The 18,824-nt window shown below is 38.8% G+C and overlaps 1 protein-coding gene across 1 annotated transcript in view; it reads left to right on the forward strand.

Moving 5' to 3' along the window:
• LOC100740780 (protein groucho-like) overlaps positions 1 to 18,605 on the forward strand; it is a 78,093-nt gene extending 59,488 nt beyond the window's left edge. Inside the window, exons 7-12 of the mRNA XM_003490269.3 lie at positions 236 to 261; positions 8,150 to 8,293; positions 10,548 to 11,095; positions 14,205 to 14,480; positions 16,232 to 16,835; positions 17,647 to 18,605. Coding sequence (XP_003490317.1) covers positions 236 to 261; positions 8,150 to 8,293; positions 10,548 to 11,095; positions 14,205 to 14,480; positions 16,232 to 16,835; positions 17,647 to 17,754 — 1,706 coding nt within the window. The 3' untranslated portion in view covers positions 17,755 to 18,605. The remainder of the gene's footprint in view (positions 1 to 235; positions 262 to 8,149; positions 8,294 to 10,547; positions 11,096 to 14,204; positions 14,481 to 16,231; positions 16,836 to 17,646) is intronic.
• The last annotated feature ends 219 nt before the right edge of the window (positions 18,606 to 18,824 follow it).

Genomic DNA, 18,824 nt, shown 5'->3' on the forward strand with positions numbered 1-18,824 from the left:
CCCCCCCTGTTTCGGCTCACACCCCTGCTGTCTCTTTTTTATGGGCACGTTATTAACATTTTATCGACGCGCGGTGGCCGGGATTTCGACAGTTTTTTTCACCTGCCCCCGTCCACCCCTAAATCGTCCTCCCATTTCACCCCATGCATGAAAATGATTTTTTTTTTCTCGCCCCTCTTCCCATTGAAAGCGCACGGCTTTTGACTGACGATTGTTTGCATTTGTCTCGTTACAGGTCTCAGCTCGACCGAGGAAAGACACGTGAGTAGAAAATATTTTGTTCTATTGTTTTTTTCTATATTTCCCTCGCTTTCTTCTGTACTCGCCATTATCGCTACTTTTTTTACTTTATCTCTCTCTTTGCCTTTCGAGCGAGCGAACGATTATTTACGAGTTATATAGACGAATTTCTCGAGTGATCGGAGAATTTTTGTACGAGAAACTCGCCGTTAATGAAATTTTGCTCTTTCGTTTCGCGTACTTTTATATTCGGTTGGAGTGCATTTAGTTTTTCTTTCGTTGCTTTTAACGAGTAATTTACGGGACGGTTGACGCGTGTACCGGCGCAGAAATCACGCTCAACGATAACGTCGCCGTTTCGAATTAAATTATTAATGGACGTTGAAGTGGCGGCGACGTGGCGCTTTTTGTTAGAATTTTCGAGCGTCAGAGATGCAGAGAGCGTGTGTTTGGGAAGTGAGAAATGTAAAGAGAGAGAGAAGTAAATGAGGGGAAGGGATGGAGAAAGGGACGAGCCGCGCTTTATTTTTCATGTGTCGTAATTAAGGTTTACTACGCAAATGAAATTATGTCAGCGTCGCTGTTTTATCGCGGATGAAACAATAATATGCGCCGAGATTTACGGACCCATATTTTCGCTCCGGTAAATATTTCTCCACTGAAACGCAGACAAATCATTTATCGAAATGTCGAGTTAACAATCGGATTATCCGTCGAACTTCTACGTACGATCTATCGCATAAATAAATAAATATGCGAACGGATGGGCATTTTTTACCGCTTATCCGTTCTCGCCGCTGTTTCCGTCTGAAATTTCCAAAGGATTTAATGACGTAGATAAATAAATCCAATTGAAACGAATCGAACGAACGACAAAAATCGTCTCTGTATTTTCAACGATTAAAATTGCTTCAACATCCGCGTCTCTGTTATTGAATTTATGACGCGCGATGTGCGTGCATTCAGCGTAGAAAGAAGTTCGTCTCTCCATCGGTGATATGTAATAAATCGACGTCACTTTTTCGATGGATAGGAATTAACAATAACATTTAACAATAATTTAAAGTCACGTTTAAAAATATCACGTTTCGTCCACTGTAACAATAAATATTTTTGATTTTATGTACTAACAGGTTCGTATATGTGTATAGTTTTTCTTTAAAACTGTCTATTTTCTTTTTTCTTTTTGTCCTTTTTCGATACAATCGCAGACGAAAAATTAAAATTTCTACGAAGTAAAAGTATAAACTAAGGTTCCTACGAAAAGAGGTATAACAATGTTTGAAAAAATAAAGACGTAATACAGAATTTGATATTTAGTAAGTGATCGTTACTTCTTGGCTTCTTGAACGTTTATTAATATTATTGAAGAAACAATCGTTCCTCTCTGACGCATTTTATCTCAAGGAGCGTATTTTAGTTAATCTTTCGTAGACAATTGTATCTCTCAAGGAGGTGAATCAAATCTGATATAGAAAGATAATACAAAACAATAAGAACGAAGTTCAGTCATCGCTAATGGTGTTTATTGGCTTCTACGAAACCTGTACATATCGTTTATGATGTTTTGCAACTGTTCTTATACCGTTACTAATATAATATAATATCTCAACTTTTAATATCGCCCCTGACATTTTTTAATTTAATTAAGCCACGTTAAAATATTTGAAATTTATCGATACATCTAGATTCGTTGGAAGACAAGTAGTTTATACAATAAAAATTGTCCAATTTTCCTCACTGACTACTTTATTTTATCCACATAATATCAGTTCACGTTCAGATAAATAGATTCGATCGACAAAAATCCATTTAATCGTACAATTAACACTTTGACTACCACGTTGGTCATATATGACCGGCCACGGTTTTTCCTGTGACACCACGTTGGTCATTTGTGACCGGAGCGTTTGAACTTCTTATAATTTAAAAATTGTATGAAAATTGACAATTAGGACATTTTGAATATAACCGATAAATAGAAGATACTTTGAAATAAAAAGTACCCCTTTGAACAATTAAACATTTTTATTAGAACATCGATAAAAAAAAATGAACAAATCTTGCATCTACAAATATTATTATAAACACACCTTAGAAAATAATCGTAAATGCTGTTTTATAATCATGTAATTGAAGTTACAAGTGTGCACATACCCTACTATTATATATAGAATGAGCAAATACTAATATCTTATACACGTTTCGACAATATATTCTGCACGTTTTGCTTACGACGAAACAACGAATGCGAATGGTTTGTTGAAATAAACAAAGCCTTGTTATAACATGTTAGCAAGGCGCCACGGTGGTCATCCGTGAGCACCAATAAGATAAACGGTCCATCGGGGAAGAATGTCGTCTTCCATCATCAATTTATTATTATTTTGCCATTATATGCTTTAAATAATAAAAATACTCCCGTGGCGTCCTGAGCGAAACATGATTTCGGCGTGGCAGTCAATGTGTTAACTAAAATTTCATTTCGTTTCTCCGAAGCTTCGAACAATATTAGCCGTACGTAGTAATGTTATCTGCTACAGTGTTAAAGGCAAACCATCATCCCAATAAATAAAGTCTAGATAAACGGAGTCCCACTTTACGGAATTTTCTTCGATGACGTAAATGATGCACTCGAGACAACTACATATTTCTAATCTCGGGGTTGCAGCATGAACACGCGGCATGTATACGCACCTACAACGTACTCGACGTACGAGCACTCGCAACGTGACCTCCTCAATCTCTCTCTCTCTCTCTCTCTCTCTCCGATTCCCTCTCCTTCTGCCGTGTATTACAGCTACATTACACGCGTGTAACTTTCCGTGCGCGTGAAGGGTACAACGAGTGCTTCGACGTACTTCGCTTACGAGCACCCACTGTACGCGCAATTATGTTTTCGACGAACGCGTGAGTGGTATAAAGTGGTGGACGTGAAAGAGGCCTGCATGAAAAATACCTAACCGCGGCTACTAAGAAAAGAGCGTGTGCTCTTTGCCTTTCGACTTCACTCGTTCCCGCATTTTGGTTCGTTGGACTGCAGTTTCAACGAACGCGGACCAAGGAAATTTTTCAGCTTCCCGAGCTTTCCGGTTCTATCGTGTTTACTTTTAGAAAAATTCTTTCCGAACGGAAATGGTTAGAGAAGAATATTAGTAGGTTAGTTGGTGGTTACGCTACGCTTTGAAACGTTTCGCAACAGAGTTGGTAATTTCGATGTATTTTTGTAGCATACAACTGTTTTACATCGAGGGTTTTATTTCGAAATGGAAAAAGTTAGAGCGATGTTTCCTTTCCTATTCTTCTTGTTTGTCATTGAACACGGCGCAAGAAACGTTATTCGCAAACGATCGTGAAATGGAAAGATTTTAGACGAAGAACTTCCTCGAGCTTTCGGTCTCAGACCTTCTAATTATTCCACTTTTTTGAATAATCAAGTTGTAATAAAAACAGCTTGTTTCGTAAAACCGTAGGGAACGGAATATACTCTAATAGTAAGGAAACTGTATCACAGAATTGAAGTTTATCTACATATTTCCTTAACACGCAGAGTTCTAGAAGTATCGCTCTTACGTACGCGAAACTGTGTCGAATTACATACGCAAATATCATCCAACACTTTAGTACTTGATGCGAGAACTTGGAGTTTAGTGTAGCAATAAGACATTGATGTTCTTCCATGTTCTTTCAAGTAAGACAACAATTTTCTGAATAAAATTAGCAAACAGCACAGGCGTATTCAAATACATTTGAACCTGTACATTACTTGTAATACGTTGTACTCTACACACTTTCAACATGCATTTGCACAAGTGAAATCGCACTTTTCTGAGAGCCATTGCGATCTAAAAAAAAGTAACTCGTCTATTAGCATTAGTGATAACCAACTCCTGTCAGTTCCTTCATCTTTTTTCAAATTATAATACTTAGACGTATTCGGTAAAATCAATGTTGGCTCCCACCGAGTACACATATCTATATTACCTTCATCGTAATGTATCTATCTTTATACTTTTATGTCTACAATTTTTATAACCTACTTTTTATACTTATACATATTTATATATACTCTTTCATATTTATAATTTTATTTAACGATTTATAATCATTGTTATTACATACTTGGAATATTTAGATACGTTAGAATCTGATAACGTAAAGTCAAAATGCAGGATATAATAGCAGAAGAGGCTTTTATATTTGTCTTACGAAACTGGCTATTCGTTGCGAAGGCACGAAACAAAGAGGGACCGGTCGGTGTAAATCGAGCGAGAAATGGAACGAATCCGCGCTCGGGAACAAGAGGAGAAAGATATACCCGACCGCTCGAGAAGGAATAGCATTAAAGTTACAAAAGTAATTACAGACGAATACTAGTTCTCGATTGTATCGAGCTTAGGGAATAAAGTCCGCGTGCCGGGGGTCGGCCCACAATCTTTCTTTCTCTTTCTCCTTCTTCGGTGCAGAAACTTTTCTTTCCGAAGTCGTAGCCGTAGGGAAGGAAGAGGCACGGTTCGCCCGTAGAAAATGCAAGTAACGATCCTTCTTCTTGCGAGAATGGTCCCGAACCAGACCCCATGGAACGTGCAGAGGTAGTAGAAGAAGAAGAAGAAGAAGAAGAAGAAGAAGAAGAAGAAGAAGAAGAAGAAGAAGAAGAAGAAGAAGAAGAAGAAGAAGAAGAAGAAGAAGAAGAAGAAGAAGAAGAAGAAGAAGAAGAAGAAGAAGAAGAAGAAGAAGAAGAAGAAGAAGAAGAAGAAGAAGAAGAAGAAGAAGAAGAAGAAGAAGAAGAAGAAGAAGAAGAAGAAGAAGAAGAAGAAGAAGAAGAAGAAGAAGAAGAAGAAGAAGAAGAAGAAGAAGAAGAAGAAGAAGAAGAAGAAGAAGAAGAAGAAGAAGAAGAAGAAGAAGAAGAAGAAGAAGAAGAAGAAGAAGAAGAAGAAGAAGAAGAAGAAGAAGAAGAAGAAGAAGAAGAAGAAGAAGAAGAAGAAGAAGAAGAAGAAGAAGAAGAAGAAGAAGAAGAAGAAGAAGAAGAAGAAGAAGAAGAAGAAGGAGTCAAGATGAATAGAGAGGGACGCGTCGAAGAAAGGAAAAAGAACGAAGCAAGGGAAGGAGAGAGACAGAGAAACAAGAAAAATAATGGAAAGAGCAGAGCACCCATAAAGAAGGAGAGGGAAAGGGGAGATAGCAGCGTGTATTATAGGTTTGCCGAGCCTGTAATCATCGCGGGACCGCGAAACGCCCATCGACGCCCTCTCATTCTGCCTCTCGCCATTCTATTTTCCTCTCTCCTTATTCGACCCATCCTCGGGCAGTTTTCTCTGGTTCTTTCGTCCTTGCTGCGCGCTCCCTCGTGTGTGTCTCCTCGTCCTATTCTCTCTTCCATCGCGCCGACTCTATAATCATTATCAACCTCTTCCCAAACCATCGTCTTCCATTTTTTTCCCTTCGTTCCCTTTTTCCCCCCCTTTATCTTCCCTTTTTTGTGTGTGTGTGTGTGTTTTTTTTTTTATTGTACCTCCGCCTTCCTTCTGCCTGTATCGCGGTATCGCGCTTCTTTTAATTCTGTTTGGAGCCGCGCGTGTGCTATTCATGGCCCGTCTCCCAACCGTGCTTTCCCCTTTTCCATGGATTTTAGCGTGTTCATGGCCAGCCTCGAATTCTATTAAGCTTCGTTACAAACTGGACGGCTATGCGGAATATAATGTGGACGCGTCGCGTGCCGCCAACGGCATTTCTGTGGGAATGAATTCGAAGGTTACGTGTGAGAAAATTGGCTCGACGGGAATTAGACAGGACGAAGTTTTGTTACGTTGAAACGGTGATTGTTAGCGGGAATTGGGGGCGAAGGTTCGGCGGTTTGCACTTGGTTTTCAGTTACCGCGGTCCGTTCGACCGATGTAGAAATTTCGAATGGTAACCGGGCCAGACAGAAGTTTGTTTAAGTACATACATGGATCTGCTTGTTTAAGTTCCAGTGAATTAGTCTCGATTCTTCTAGTTACCGATTGTTAATGTAAAAAAGCATTCCATTTGCAAGCGAATAATTAAACGAGTTTTTAACGGACAGTTAAGAACTCCTGTAACGTTTGCGAAGACACGTGCCTTTCTCCTTCTTTTCTCTTTCTTCTTTAACTTTAAATTACGCTTCAACGTATAACGGTTTATTTTCATAACATCAGCTTCTTTAGATTTTTTATGTCGTTGTCGAAATTTGCAACGACTTTCAAAGTTATCGAGTATAATTACAAATTCGCGGACAAGTATCGCAAATTTGTATGTAAAAAGCATCGGCAGATCTATTTTGCACGGTAGAAAAACACGCAAAACGCGTTATACCATCCCGTTGAAATATCGTTAAATTATATTGCGCATATCAAAATCACCGAGAATCTCTCGAACGCAATTCCGTCTCGCGGATATAGAGATTTTATTCACCGTAACGTAAACTGCCCTCCTCCCTCCCGAAATCTACGTATCGAAGCTCGTCGTTCGGCTGTCACGGGTGGAAAGTCGAAATCGATTATCGCGAACGGTCGCGTGACAATTGATAATAACCGTCGACGCGGGTAATTACGGTTTTGTCACGTTGATCGAACCGCAGGAAACACGTGGGTAATCCGTTGTTTCAGTCTATGCCGGTTGTCTGTTATTTAACCAGAGATTAACGGCTCTGTAAACGTATACTTCTGCTCGGATAGAAAACCGTATCTCTTCGTTCATTGTCGTCATCTCCAACATCATTCCTATGCATTAAATCGGTCTCGTAATATGTAGTTGCTCAAGGTATCGAATCTTGACACATAGTAGCTGTAAGTGTTTGAACGTTATGTAATATGTAACATTATGTAATGTAATAATATACAATATTATGTTACATAAATATTCTATAAGTATATTATGTGTTTTATATGGAACAATTTTAACGTTTCATGGGCACCGTAACGAGATAGGATTATCGTTATTATAACGATAAAAGTTTCAAATGTACTTGAAAATGTACATGGAAGTCGGAAAATATTTAGTGCAAATATAGATGATACTTGATATATGTATCTATATGAATAATATGAATATAGTTATACTTGATAAATTTTCAAACTTGATTCTCTGGAAGATTAAGCCGAGAGTGCACAAATTTGATTCTACATCTTTTTCTTATTTCTCCACATGGAATCACTTCGTGTCTGTTTTTACACGTTATACGGTTGGACCCTGTATATCTCGCAGAGATGATAAAAGTATTTAAAGAAACAAATGTGCGTTGCGTTCATGAGCCTCGATATATTCGGTGGGACCATACATCTTTAATATTAGGTTGTCCCAAAAGCTTCCTTCGTTTTATAAGGAAATAATAGATGCAAAACATTCTTTGTTTTATAGAATTTTATCGAATTATGTATGATCCATTTTATTCTATTAGAACAGATTATTTCCTTATAAAACTTCCGGGACTAACACTTATATACCTAAGATAACTAGTATTAACTAGATAATAGATTACACTAATTTTTGAAATAAGTTATTCAATATGTTTAAACGCTTTTATAATCTCTTCGAATTATGTCTATTTGCACTGAATATCTTGTAGCTTTTACGTACATTTTCAAATTAGTTTGAAATGTTCTCGACGCAATCATGGCAATCGTGTCAAATTTAAAACGTGATAATGTGATATCAAAATTTATCTGTACGATACACATAACGTGTAAAAATTGTCTACGATCGATACGTCACTTGGAAACGTATTCCTTTTCTTTTTTCTTCTTTTTTCTTTCATTCCTCAAATTCAAGAGATACGATCGAAACGCGATTATCGCTGACGATCTCTCGCGTCATTTTATAGCGCGTTATTTGAAACGAGCGTGAGTAGTGAGTACGCGTCACGAGAGCCGTAATTTTCGTCACGTTACAGAGGAGCTCGATATCGCCCGGTGATAAATACAGTCGTCCACGCACACCGCAGGAAACGCATCATTCCCATCATTCTCAGAATCACCACGACCATCCCATGCACATCAAGAAGATGAAGAAGGAGCAGGACAAGGACATCGGTCATGTAAGTGTTTGCACTGTATTATTGTTCTTGCTAAGCTTGTTGGTCTTCGTAATCTCGCGACCATTCTCGCTTCATTTTCGACCCAGTTTTGCTGCTGTTTCTTTAGAAAATTGTGATTCTCAGGGAAATGGAGTCGGAGTGAGAAATGGGGTCGAGAAATGAAAGATATACATAGGATAGAGCGTACATCATAAAGATTTGTTGAAACTGTAGATTACCTCTACGTGTTCAAATAAAGCAGTTAATATTAATCGTTTTGTTAAGATCTTTCCTCGAAATTTTCATAAATCACGTTATACGTACGATCGATATAATTTTCAACTAGGAAAATGTAAATAAACAAGAAAAATGAAATGCTATTAAACGAACAAAATCAGAATCACGATTCCTATATATTATTTATATTTATCTGACGAATATATTATTCAAGATAAAATATGTCTGTTGTTGTATCACGACGTTGATTGTGTATGAATGAAAACTTGTGACTTTATATATACGATGCTTTTCATTGCAGACATTGATGATAAACGTTCGAGTTTCCTTATCTGTCGCGATAATCGATCAAGTATCTGCTTTTGATTGATTGATTTATCAAACGATTATAAGGCTACGAATTAATTAGCGACATTGATGAAATTGGCATCAGGTACCGTTATAATTCCAATGCTAATAGGGCACGAAGGAAACGTTGAACCGTGATTGAAACTTCAAACAAGATAACACCGATTAACTCCGCCAATATGTAACTTAGATACAAACCGTGCAAGCTCAAACACACTTCAGCGTGAACAACAAACTTTCAGCGAGTCTTTCGATAAAACGAAAAACCGCGTCATCTTAAATTCCCCGGCTAGCACGAATCATTCAGACGTCACAAATTACGTTCGAGCGATTTTACAAAATCAGCAAATTATATTTTGAGGATCTTCTGAATTTGAGTAAATTATATATAATACCATTATATGCAGTAAGGTATTATAGAAACAATTCAATATATTACGAGTTTATAGCATTCAACAAGAGGAATATAAAATATCGTATCGATAGGTACAGGCCTTGAAAGTTTATCCTTTCGATGTTATATCGAATTTTGTATCGACCATATTTTTCAATTGATATGATACGTATATCGTGTTTAAATTGGACTCGATTTTAGCTCTGTGTTACGGCAAAAACAACTATGTACGTGTACACATGTAAAATGAAAATGCGTAATAACTATCAATACTGCCTTTGACTTAACTAGCGAGAAACTTCACCCTTTGCTATACTAAATTTTAATCTCGTTTCTACAACACTCCATGGGCAATCGATCATCGTTTCAGTTCTTAACCGTTCTATCTCCGTTACTTTTTGTAAACTGAGGAAACTAAGTTTAAAGTTTATGAAGTTTGACACTACGGTGTGTAGTTAGGATTTGAAAGAAACGAATATTTATCGCTCTCTAAGTAGAATTTTCATCGTATTACCAGGAATCCGCATTTTTTATATGAATTGATTTCTTTAAAAAATAGCGTTAGAACAGTTAAGAACTTGGCCGATAATACGTACAAGGTGTTAAAAAAAAAGGTACGAGACTCTATATCAATCAACATAAATCCTACGATCGATCCTTTTGACGCAAAACCGATTTTTATTATTTACGAACATTCGATGAACGACGATACTGTGAGTGAGTTTCTTCGTTGAACGTAAACACAGAGATTGAGCTCAATAGAACCATCCAATAAATTGTAATCAAGTACGTTAGTGCTCGAGTAGATGTGAGCATCTCATTGCAATGAGATGAAAACATGGAACATTTGCTGCACAAGGAACATTTTTACTTCGTTTCGCGTCTATGAAACAATGCTCGTTGATAATGGTAGCAATTTCCTGTTGATAATCTTGAATCGACGCATTCCTGAATCAATTCGTTTGTTTACATTCAACGAAGAAACTGGAACATTCGTAAATGATAAAAATTGATTTTACGTGGAAAGAATCGATCGCAGGACCAGTGTCGATTTTTTTGATCCAAAAGAGCAAAGAATGCGCTATAGTATTGTAGTATCGTGGACGAGGGGCCTGGGGGGGGGGTGTCGTACGAATTATAAACAAACGGTTGCTGAGCACGTGTACTACAGTATAAACACACTTAAAGTCTTCAACACATATTTTTGAACACCCTGTGTAACTTTTAACTATACCTAGCCACGTGTAAGAACATAACGAATGGCGAAATAACCTATCGACCATCGTATATCTGCAGAGCGACGGCGAGAAAAGCGATCAGGACCTGGTGGTGGACGATGCCAGCGAGGGACCAACGAGTCCGGTTGTAAACGGTACTACGTCACCCCGAGAGAACGGTCTGGATAAAGTAACACCGATAGGTGCCGGAGTTCAGACAAAGAAAGATGTACCTCCACATTCACCAAGAAGTGGAACGAGCAGCAACGCGAGTACACCGTCGGCCAAGAAAATGGAGGAACGAGAGAAACCAACGACACCGATCTCCAAGCCTTTGACACCGACCTCAGGCTCGGCGATCGGTGGCAGTTTGAAACCATCGGGATCGGCGAAGCTACTTCAGGGACCACCGCCTCCCGGTGTACCAAGCGCGTATCCGCCACACTACGCTCCCGGCCCACCGCCTCACCATCTGGCACCAGCTGGACAGCATCCTCATGTCGACATGATGGGTGGTTATAACGGCTACGTGGCGCCTAGAGCACCACCTTCGCTTCAACAGCTCTACGATCCCCATGTTGCCATGAGAGCTCCCATGGGATCCGTTGGAGTACCCGGAGGCAAACCGTAAGTAGACATATGCAGTTTCTATATTCCTATTATCGCGAGCAGATTGCGGATTCTTATGCAAATTTCTATTTTCATGAATACGATTAAAGAAATTTGAAGTTGAAGGAAAATTGGTCTTGTCTGTTAGATATGAAAAAGAAAAACGTATTTTCAAGGTTTCGCATACTTTTGCATATTGTATTGCATATTGTGTTCATTTTCTATGAAGGACGAATATCGGATAAAAATCCGCCGTCTAATCGCGAAGTTCGTAAATTTAACGCACTCGCTGCTAGAATGACTGTTATATCTGTGATTATTAATTTTCTCGTTGATCGAGCATTTCTTCTTTCAAAGTCAGAAGCGTGTTTGTTACGAGTAACGTTATGTTTACGATAGATTTTTCGCAATTGATTAAAGACAGTAGCAGCGAAAGGGTTAAGTTGGTGAACGTTGTTAGTTTTTCTTAGTACCGTAGAATTCCATTGATCTGAATACTATTTATTGAAACGAAATTTTAGTCAGCGCTGGATTATCTGAATTCCTGACGATTGAATGATGACCGATCTGAACGTGAACTACTATTATGTAAATGAAAAATAGTAAGTAGCGAGAAGAATTGGTAAACTCTTATTGTACGAACTCTACTTACATGAACTGTTTTTTATCTCTCAACAAGTTCGGATAAATGGAGTTCTACTTTAAGTTAGTTCTCAGAATTAGTAGAACTAATGTCTGCTGAGAACTAATGTCGGAATTGTCAATGCCAATATTTGCGACCAATTAAATTCTCGCCGATCTTTAATATTAATTTTTACATAGAACGTAATATGCACTAATTAATGTAAATAATTACACGCTTAGAAATATTTCGTCGGTGTTTTCGAAAGATGATATTTTTGAAATATAAAAAATGAATCATGAAAATTGTTTCTCTTTTATTCCACACGTAGCTCATACTTTTCAAAATATTTTCCTGCAACAATGCATTCAGTTCTTAACACCCGAGCACCTGACCATTTAATGTTTTTTCCCCAATACCAACTGCGCGTTTTGTCAACCAGTGTTTCCATAAATATTTTATAACGTATCATGCGTGATATATTTTTCAAATAACTTCAAATTTTATATATATATACAATATCCTCTTTTTCCTACTACAACTCAATCGTATTTGAATTGTAATAAAAAAATACTCGTAACCTAATCCACGTACCATTATTCACGCTATGGAAGATTCTATCGAAAGATTCTATAATATTACATGGATCGTACGAAGAAGTCTTCTAGGCTTCGTAGATTAATTCGTATTACATACGATACCGTGATAAAGATTAATTTTACTGGTACAATCCAATTGATAGTGAAAGATCAAAATAACAGAAAAATCCTTTTAATTATTTTCAACAACGTATTTAGACCAGACTGCCTAAAGTCAAATCTCATTATTTAAACCGATAAAAGTATGAAACGAATAACAATGTGTCGCGTTTATCTTATAGCTAATACCACGAGATAGTGGTAAATTTAACGATACACGATGATGTAAGGTATATAAGCAGTTTCGAAAACGAATCTGGAATAGGCGAAGGCTGAGCGACACGAAGCTGTTTGCTTTCCGAAGCAGATTATAAAAATTCGACAGAACGTTCCGCGATAAGATAATTGGATTAAATGTTCTGAAGCCTTAAATCGAGGATTATTAAGGGGGAATATGTATTTGACACAATTACTCGTCGTGACGATAATAATCTCTCAATCAATAAACCATTCGAAATTACCTACGTAGAAAGTGGAACTTTCCAATATACAATTTTCCATTTACGATTTCCCATTTCTCTTTTTGTAAAAAAAAAAAAAAAAAAAATTATATGGAACGATACTAACGATTCTTGGTAAGCAATAAAAATATACGCTTTATATTTTTTAATGAAAAATCGAACATCCATATAATACGGTTTTTGTTAACGTTGTTTGATATTCGGTCTGCTTGCCACCCGGGGCTCGTTATCTACGGCTTTGTTTGCTACGAAGATTCACCAATGCTATTGTTTATTGTAGCCACGGACGGTTAAAATACGACGCGTTATCGATATTTTTATTTTAAAATGCAAATGCCAGTGCAGTATGATTAATGCTCAAGATAAAGATTGATGAAATGCGAGATTTCTGTGCAATTAGTATGTACACATCCTATTTATGGAACGCATTAATGCACTTTAGGCGTATAAGATAATTTTCGGTGTCCTTTCTTCTTTCTATAAATTCTCTGTTTTCGAAATGTTTCATTATGAGAGATACTGAAAGGATCAGCCTCTTTCGTAGTCTAAAAATATCCACGAGAATATCCTAAAACTACATCCTAATTTTATTAAACGAGTCGTTAGTTAATCCTCCATAGGCAAAGTTAAGACCAGAAATTCTTTTACAAAAGAATTTTTATCGCTATCGAAAAAAATTCAAACACTCGATTTAACAAACTATTGTATAACGAAATATAAACGTTGATCAGCGTTGAAGAATTTTTCTAAATTTTGTTGAAAGCCTGAAAAAATAAGAAAACCAGGTTTACACGTAAAGAGACCACTTTGCCTATTCGATGTTAATTAATCGAATTTCTCAACCGACCTATTAAATTCTATAAAACCTTCCTAGGGAGAAAAAAAATCATTTTCCCTCAATTTCACGCCCTTTGTCACATCCAAATTACACTTTCACTCAGTTTGCCCGTGCAGTGTTAACTAAATTCCTCAGTCGTTCCATTAAATTCTACAAAATATTACGCGCTATTATTCCTACGAAAAGAGTCATCCCTTCCCAATCGTTCCGCTCGTGTTAGCGCTCGTAGTTTAAATCCATCTACCAGTTTCCCAAAGACAGAGAGCGACAGAACTAAAAAAAAAAAAAAAAAAAAAAAAAAAAAAAAAGAAAAAAAGAAGTAAAAAAGAAAGTCAGTCTGATGACCAAAATCAGGCAAAATCCTGTCTCTCGATTAACTTCTCCAATTTCGTTGAACGATCGTTGCCCGAACGCGGGTCGCGTCGAACGTGTCAGCGAGCGGAACAGCGAATGGATGGTTGACAGACGCGTGTTCACCGCACGAGTCGCATTTTTCTGGATGTTTCAGCGCGTACAGCTTCCACGTGTCGAGCGAGGGCCAGATGCAGCCGGTGCCCTTCCCACCGGATGCGCTCAGCGGACAAGGGATACCACGTCATGCGCGGCAAATTAATACCCTCAGCCACGGGGAGGTCGTGTGTGCTGTCACGATCTCGAATCCGACCAAATATGTGTATACTGGCGGCAAGGGATGCGTCAAGGTCTGGGACATTGGCCAGGGCGGTACAGGAAGCACCAAGTCGGTCTCCCAGCTCGATTGTCTACAACCTGACAACTATATCAGGTGAGTGGTTCTGCGAAATTTTTAGATTTCTTCTACTCTTTTCAATTATTTTGTGACGATTAATATTAAGAGAAGGAGAAACGTTTTCCGCGTATGTAACATTCTAACGTTAGAACTATGAAAAGTATGAGGTTGCGTTAGTTGAAATGAAAACTTTTATGTAACGAAGAGAACGGTACTTACTACTTCGTTGGTCAGGTAAATGTAGAAATGTCAATAATTCAACACCACCGATCGTAGGTATTCTTGCTTAATTGAATTGGATATCCTAACGTGACTACTTGATTATCAAATTCTATTATACCCTTCGTTTTCATACATTATGAATTAACGACAAGTAATTTAGTTACATACACGTCTTTCTGCATATTTTTACCTGCAATTTAATTACTTTCAATATCACACTCGGTTATGACGTTCTATTCTTTACGTATTCTATCATTTATATATTATCAATTGCACCGCGGAAGATCTTCTTCGAATCGATTTAGAGATCACGCGAAGCACACACGCAAAACAACGCAATAAACATCTATAAAACGTAATGAAGCAATTTCTTTTTAATAAAACAATTGCGAGATTCTAGCAGCGATGCGAATTAATTTGATCAAACACCTGGCGAACGCTCTTACAATAACACGAACGAAATTATGCAAGCCACACGGTTTTATTTCGTAAAAGCAGGCCGGCAATCAGCACAGAATCAAACGAATCAATCGGAACGGCGTACAAGAGGGGAACGAGGGGAAAAGATGGCCAGGAGCGAACGAAACATCGACATAATGAGATTCGATGTATTCGTTGCACGGAACGTCGAAAAATCGCGGCGAAGTGTCGGGTTTGCATAGAACAAACGGGACAGCGCGACGTTTTCACGATACATTTCGCGCTGGATGCACGTTTTAACGTTGGAATATGGCCGCATGTATAATATCGCGCTCGTATATGACTGTTAATGTTCGCGATACGCTGCCGGTAATTGAAGCCCGGCCGCGTTTTTTGAACGTACGGCCGAGCCACCGGCAAATTTAATACATTTCGTCCGGTAATGCATGCTCTACCTCACCCTCCCCCCTTCGTCGCTCCTCTTCTGCATTAAAAGGTACTTTATGATCCATCGGTCACAGTTGCTAATCACGGCCGCTGCAGTCCGCCCGATTTCGACACGGTCCACCGCGTAAAAATGATTACCACTTTTAAAACCCTGTCAAACCGAGCGAAACGAGCGGAATTCGCGACGCGTCGCCTCATCTCCAGAATGAATTGCAGTCACACAACGTTTTATTTATACGGAATATTCGACTGGATTTGGTTTGTCGATCGATCGAATCGCGCGGATTTTCACACTTGTGCGAATGAACTCGTTGTAAAGTGATTTTCGGCTTGTTGGCAACGGTGAGTCTGGTTGCCACATTTTGGCGAAGTTGCCTTACGCACAGTATTTAAAGACTAGTTTTGAACAAAGGGATTAAAAAGATTAGAAAATTTCAGCGTTGTCGGTGAAGATATAAAGATTGCGACTCAGCAGAGATAGAAATCTACGAAAACTTCGTCCTAAATTTAACGAAATACCTGTATCAAAAAAAAAAAAAAAAAAAAATAAGAGAAGGTACAATCCTGTAGAAATCAACGGATAACGCGTTCCTCGATATCTTCCTTAAACCAAACAAGCGCAGACAAGCGCGAAACAAACTTGCCAAAACTTAGAACCAAACCTACGATATAACGAAACGTACGTATGTTATATCCAGGTCAGTGAAACTGCTACCGGATGGTAGAACGCTGATAGTTGGCGGTGAAGCTAGTCGGCTGAGTATCTGGGATCTGGCGAGTCCAACACCAAGGATCAAGGCCGAGTTAATCTCTGCCGCCCCCGCCTGTTACGCTTTGGCGATCTCGCCGGACTCGAAGGTCTGCTTCAGCTGCTGCAGCGACGGCAGCATCGCCGTCTGGGATCTTCAGAATCAGACTCTGGTCAGACAGTTCCAAGGTCACACGGATGGAGCGTCCTGCATCGACATCTCCGCCGATGGCTCGAAATTGTGGACCGGTGGATTGGACAACACGGTTCGCTCGTGGGATCTTCGAGAAGGCAGACAACTCAAGCAACACGACTTCACCTCGCAGATATTCTCTCTCGGCTACTGTCCCACGGGAGAATGGTTGGCCGTTGGAATGGAGAATTCAAACGTCGAAGTGTTGCACGCCTCCAATCCGGACAAGTATCAGCTGCACCTGCACGAGTCTTGCGTATTGTCGTTGAGATTCGCATCGTGCGGCAAGTGGTTCGTCTCCACTGGCAAGGATAATCTGCTAAACGCGTGGCGCACACCTTACGGAGCATCGATATTCCAGGTAAGCCTTTTTGCGATTTAGTAGAATATTCGACAGATAGTGTAGTTTCATTTGACTTTTTGTTTCTTCATTGATCGTTTTGTTTCTTTAAATTTCCACATCTTCGCTTTTTGCACGATCTGTTATGTTCGACAAACGTGAGTACCTAGGCTAATGCGCAGAAGTAGCCAACCGCTTGATCGTTTACGAGAAAAAATGTACTTTAGTTATAGGAGATCGATCAATCTTGCTTATTTACGATACAAAATGTATTTTAATTGCAGAGTCGATCTTGCTTATTTCAATTACATCTGTTTGGAATAATTTTCTATAATAATATGCCAAGGTTCTGCTGTCTTTCTTTTTTTTTTTAAATCTTCTGTGTTTTGAGTGGCTTTTCAATCAGTTTCCATGACTTCCCGGAATACGCATTAAGATATTTTATGCGGAAATTGTCAATGCACGAGTTGATTTGTTCGTCTAAATCGGAGTCATGGTTACCCCTTGTCACATAGATCGTATATCATTCAAAACGTAAAAAACAATGTGTCGCGAAGGAACAGATTTCAAATTCTAATTGAGCGACGCTTCTAACGGCGCCATAAAAAAAAAAGAAAAAATAACGCAAAAAGGAAATAAGATCCGTAATGCAAATCGTTAATGTCCTTTACATTTTGCACGATTTCTTCGATGACCAAGCTGTTTCGATATAAAAAGAACGCGGAAAGAAATGTATATGAATTGGACTATAAGTCTTGGCATCGTATATTTTTACGCAATTCTTTAACAACCAGTTAACTCACGAAGGACGTATCTTGTATGATGTTTTCAGTCAAAGGAATCGTCGTCTGTACTCAGCTGCGATATATCAGCGGACGACAGGTACATCGTTACCGGTTCAGGTGACAAAAAGGCTACAGTCTACGAGGTGATGTACTGAACGACGAAACCGCAACGACCGAACACCACAACCGAACGTATTCATCCGACTTGGAGGACTCCCGTTGGCGTGGATGTACATAATTCTTATACGATATTACGAGAGACGTTTGTTGCCGTTGTTCTTGTTATTGTTGTTGTTGTTGCTCTTGGTGAAGAGAGGGTCCGTGCAAGAATGAAAACGAGCCGAACGAACCGGAAAGCAGAAACGCGTGAAACGAATAAAAGAATTCGATGGAAATGAACGAAACGCGATTAAATTATATTGCTCGAGTAATTTCGTAAGAGACTTTGAAACACGTTCGTGACATCGGAGAAACAGACGAAGCGGAAATGGAAGACGTCGTTTCGTTCCTCGATCGAATTGTCCTTCTTACGACGAGAAGATGAGGTCTCGTGAAAGAAACGAACGTTTCGAAAACGGCAGACTCGAAAATCATACAGTTCGTTCCGCTCGTTGCGCGTTCAGCCGCCACTTGGGCGGTGGGATCGCGTATTAATTAAAAACAAACGTTGGCATTCGTACCGCGTTTTCCTCCTTGTACATTTTGTATATACGTATATATATTATATATATTATATATACATACTTCAGTCTTTAAGTATACCATGATATTTTTCTACGTCCCTTAAAAGTGAGACGGAACGTGAGTAATGAAAAATAAGAGAAACCACATACACATACACGAACATACACAAGCGCGCGCGCGCACGCACCCACTCACGCACGCACACAGAGAAACATGAACACACGAGAAACTAAAAAAAATTTGTAAATATTGTCTGGCTTAGAGAATAATAACAGAATCGTGACGAGAGACGATTAAATAAAAAGTGATACTCGATAACGAACTCGCTGATCCGATTCATTCCTCTCCCTTCGACTCTGCAATCCTATGAACCGTCATCGAAAAACAACAAGCGAAAATAAAACAAAGGAAACGAGAAAAAAAAACAGAGTATTTACAGAAAAGGGGAGGGGGGTGATTGGTATAAAAAAAAACAACGCAGAGAAATAGAGTTTCGATGGGAAAAAATAACCTCATATACGCGGCGGGAGAGCGTGCGCGC

Source organism: Bombus impatiens, unplaced genomic scaffold, assembly GCF_000188095.3.
Source record: "Bombus impatiens unplaced genomic scaffold, BIMP_2.2 scf_0418, whole genome shotgun sequence".
NCBI classification, from domain to species: domain Eukaryota; kingdom Metazoa; phylum Arthropoda; class Insecta; order Hymenoptera; family Apidae; genus Bombus; species Bombus impatiens.